Raw genomic sequence first — 3,070 nt, 5'->3', positions numbered from 1 at the left:
CGTTCGTTTTACATTTTGTCGAAGGTGGCAACCGCACATGATGCATTCGTTAGGTACGAACGACATATAGTGGGACAAAGTAATGCGCAGATCGACGCGTCCACTGGCACGCCGGGCCCCATGTCAGCCTCATCCGGCCGCTTTGTCCCGCGGCTCATCTAGGCGTGAGCGTGACGCCGGACGTCGCCGTCCATCGCCACCTCGCCACCCGGCCACCACACATGGCCTCCTGCATGCGGGTCACCTGTCGCGGCCTCATACGCCCCGGCGGCCCGCGCCCGCAGCCGTCGCTTCCTCTGGCTCAACGGCCCAGATCATCTCGCCGCCATTTATAAGTACCGCCGGCACGCGCGCGGGCAAGATCACTGTACTGTACTACCCCCGCCTGGCCAGAAAAGGGAGAGGACCGGACGATGGAGCTGGAGGCGGCGACGCGGCGCTTCCAACTCTGGCTCCGCGGGCTGCGGTCGCTGCGCCGCGACCTCCGGACGGCGCGCTGGGCCGACGACCCGGCGCAGCTCGCCAAGCTGGTGGCCGGCTACGTGTCCCACTTCGCCGACTACTGCGCGGCGCGGGCGGAGCTGGACCCGGTGTGGACGCTGGCGGCGCCGTGGGCGAGCCCCGTGGAGCGTGGCGCGGCGCACTGGCTGGCCGGGTGGCGGCCGACCACGCTGGTCCACCTGCTCTACACCGAGTCCGGTCGCCGCTTCGAGGCGCAGCTCCCGGACCTCCTGCTCGGCGTGCGGTCGGGCAACCTCGGCGACCTCAGCCCGGCCCAGCTGGCGCAGATCGACGAGCTGCAGCGCCGCACCGTGGCGCAGGAGGACGAGCTGTCGCGCGAGATGGCGCGGGTGCAGGAGGGCCACGGCGCGGTGGGCGCCGGCGGGGAGCTGGTGGACGTGGGCGGGCTCGTCGGCCGCGTCGGCGCCGTGCTGGCCGGGGCGGACGCGCTGCGGCTGCGCACCATGAAGCGCGCCGTGGAGATCCTCGAGCCGGCGCAGGCGGCCGAGCTGCTCGTCGCCGCGGCGGACATGGAGATCGGGTTCCGTGAGTTCGGGCTCAAGTACGACGGCGTCGGCGCCGGCGGCTCGTAACGTCCAGCTAGGTAGATCGGTCACCATCGGCGCTCGGCAGGTCCAGCCCGGTTTTTTTCCAGGTGTAGTTGGTTTGACTGGGACAGGGAGGCTTTCCACTCTTGTAATCTTGTTGCCGCGACGATTGTCCGCCAGATCGGTAGATCGACGGCTGTCGCCCGGTGAGTGTTTCGTCGTAGCTGGGCCGTGTCAGGGCGTGCTGTTGACCGAGAGGCAAGTAATAAAATGCAGAGACACACTCTGCATGCTTTTTTGGACTAAGAAAGTGTGCATGTTGGTTTCGTTGAGAAGTCAGCCTTTGCTTCTCTTCTCTTCTCGTGGTATGGTAGGAGGTAAAAATGTATCACGTGAAAGCGGACGACTCAATGAAAACTTAGAACTCCTATCATGGACCGCCGGATCTATAACGTGGGCTACTGATTAAGTCTCCTGTTAGGATTTCACGTGGGCTACTGGTTGAATCTCATGTCTTACTGATACGCGAGTAATGCTACACCTACTTAAAGGATGTTACGTGGTTTACGTAATCAGCTATGTGTCTAACTAACTATGATTGGAGAAGGGAGAGGAAGGGGCCCCACCCGGAATTTTACGTAAGAGGGGTTCGTAGCTTTAAGTGGATGTAGGATTATCCCTGATATGCGCACGCCAAAAATTGCACTTAGCTGACAGTCAAAAAAGTAAATAAAAAAGACAATTGTAAAAGCTCTCGCGCTAGGCACTCGTCATTAGACGCGAGATCTAAGAACCGCTCAAGAAACAACAGTTGGGGCATCACCCCATGGAGATACGGAGCAGATGCTTGCAATACTTCACCATCAACCGAGAGGGCTAGAGAATCAGACCATGTCGGAAAAAGGGTTCCAAGTCGCCGCACCAAGTGCCCGCCAACTGCTTCACTTGATTAACACCCTAATTCTCAAGATTTGAAGTGATTCACTTGTTTAACACGCTAATTTTCAAGATTTTAAGAGAGCCAACAGTCTAGTAACACCCCTCCTCACATGCCCTTGTCGGCACTGGATCAGGTGATGTAGAGGTAGGAAGAACCTGGTGATATCTTCCGACAGCTCATTGTCATTATCAGTAGATCGATGCTGTCAAGGAACCAATACTTAAGGGAAGCAATGACCTGCTAGTAACTTCATTATTTTGCCATTGCGAGAAACTTGCATGGAAAGAGGAGGAACGTTGGTCGGCATGTCTTTGTGTAGCACTTATATTGTGCATATGGCACAACCAAGATCCAGTTTAGTGTGCTTACATCAACTTCCTAGATTTATTAGGTGTATGGTCTTGTTTTGGTGTTTTTACTTGCTGCAGAAAAACTGTTGTCAAGCATCCTAGGGTCATCAGCATGGCCTTGGACCCATCCACAAGGGGCATACAACAACACATACATTAAGGTGAATTGTATTCATTATGTGTGTATACTTGGTCCTCTCAAGGATGGTATACTACTTGACACTTCTAACTTGTGTACCTTTAGGTTCGAGCCCTCAAGCCCAACATCACACATGGCACATCGAAGGTCAAGCACAAGAGAACTTCTACACTGTCCAAGAGGGAAGCATCGAAGCGAAGATGAAACCGTGAAGACCAAGGCCAGGTTCCGAAAGCATCAGCAGGCGTCTGCGCGAAGTCTAGCATCTGAGAAGCTCTCTGGATACCCCATTGCCGCGAGCGTCCGGACCCGTGCCCCTGGGTCCTATCGTCATCTCTCTAGATCCATCGTGCCCACGGGGCCCTTAACCCCATGCTCACACGGCCCTTACCCTCGTGCTCACGAGGCCCTTGCCCTCGTCCCCGGCATGCCCCCACTACTAGGAAAAACCCTAGTAGTAGCGCGGGTTAAACAACTAGTAGTAGCGCGGGTGCCCGCGCTACTACTACGGCGCTACAGCTAACTTATAGTAGTAGCACGGGTGCACCCGCGCTACTACTACGTCTGTTAGTAGTAGCGTGGTTGCCACCCG

At 56.7% G+C, this 3,070-nt stretch overlaps 1 protein-coding gene across 1 annotated transcript; it reads left to right on the top strand.

The window, feature by feature from the left end:
- The first annotated feature begins 360 nt into the window (after nucleotides 1–360).
- Nucleotides 361–1,359, top strand: LOC109782565 (protein DOG1-like 3). Its single transcript, XM_020341187.4, has one exon. It carries the CDS (start codon nucleotides 414–416, stop codon nucleotides 1,092–1,094), a length of 681 nt encoding a protein of 226 aa, XP_020196776.1. The 5' UTR covers nucleotides 361–413; the 3' UTR covers nucleotides 1,095–1,359.
- The last annotated feature ends 1,711 nt before the right edge of the window (nucleotides 1,360–3,070 follow it).

This window comes from Aegilops tauschii, chromosome 1 (assembly GCF_002575655.3).
Source record: "Aegilops tauschii subsp. strangulata cultivar AL8/78 chromosome 1, Aet v6.0, whole genome shotgun sequence".
Taxonomy (NCBI): domain Eukaryota; kingdom Viridiplantae; phylum Streptophyta; class Magnoliopsida; order Poales; family Poaceae; genus Aegilops; species Aegilops tauschii.
Note: the sequence above shows the minus strand (reverse complement) of the source record. Positions and strands in the feature narration are given on the sequence as shown.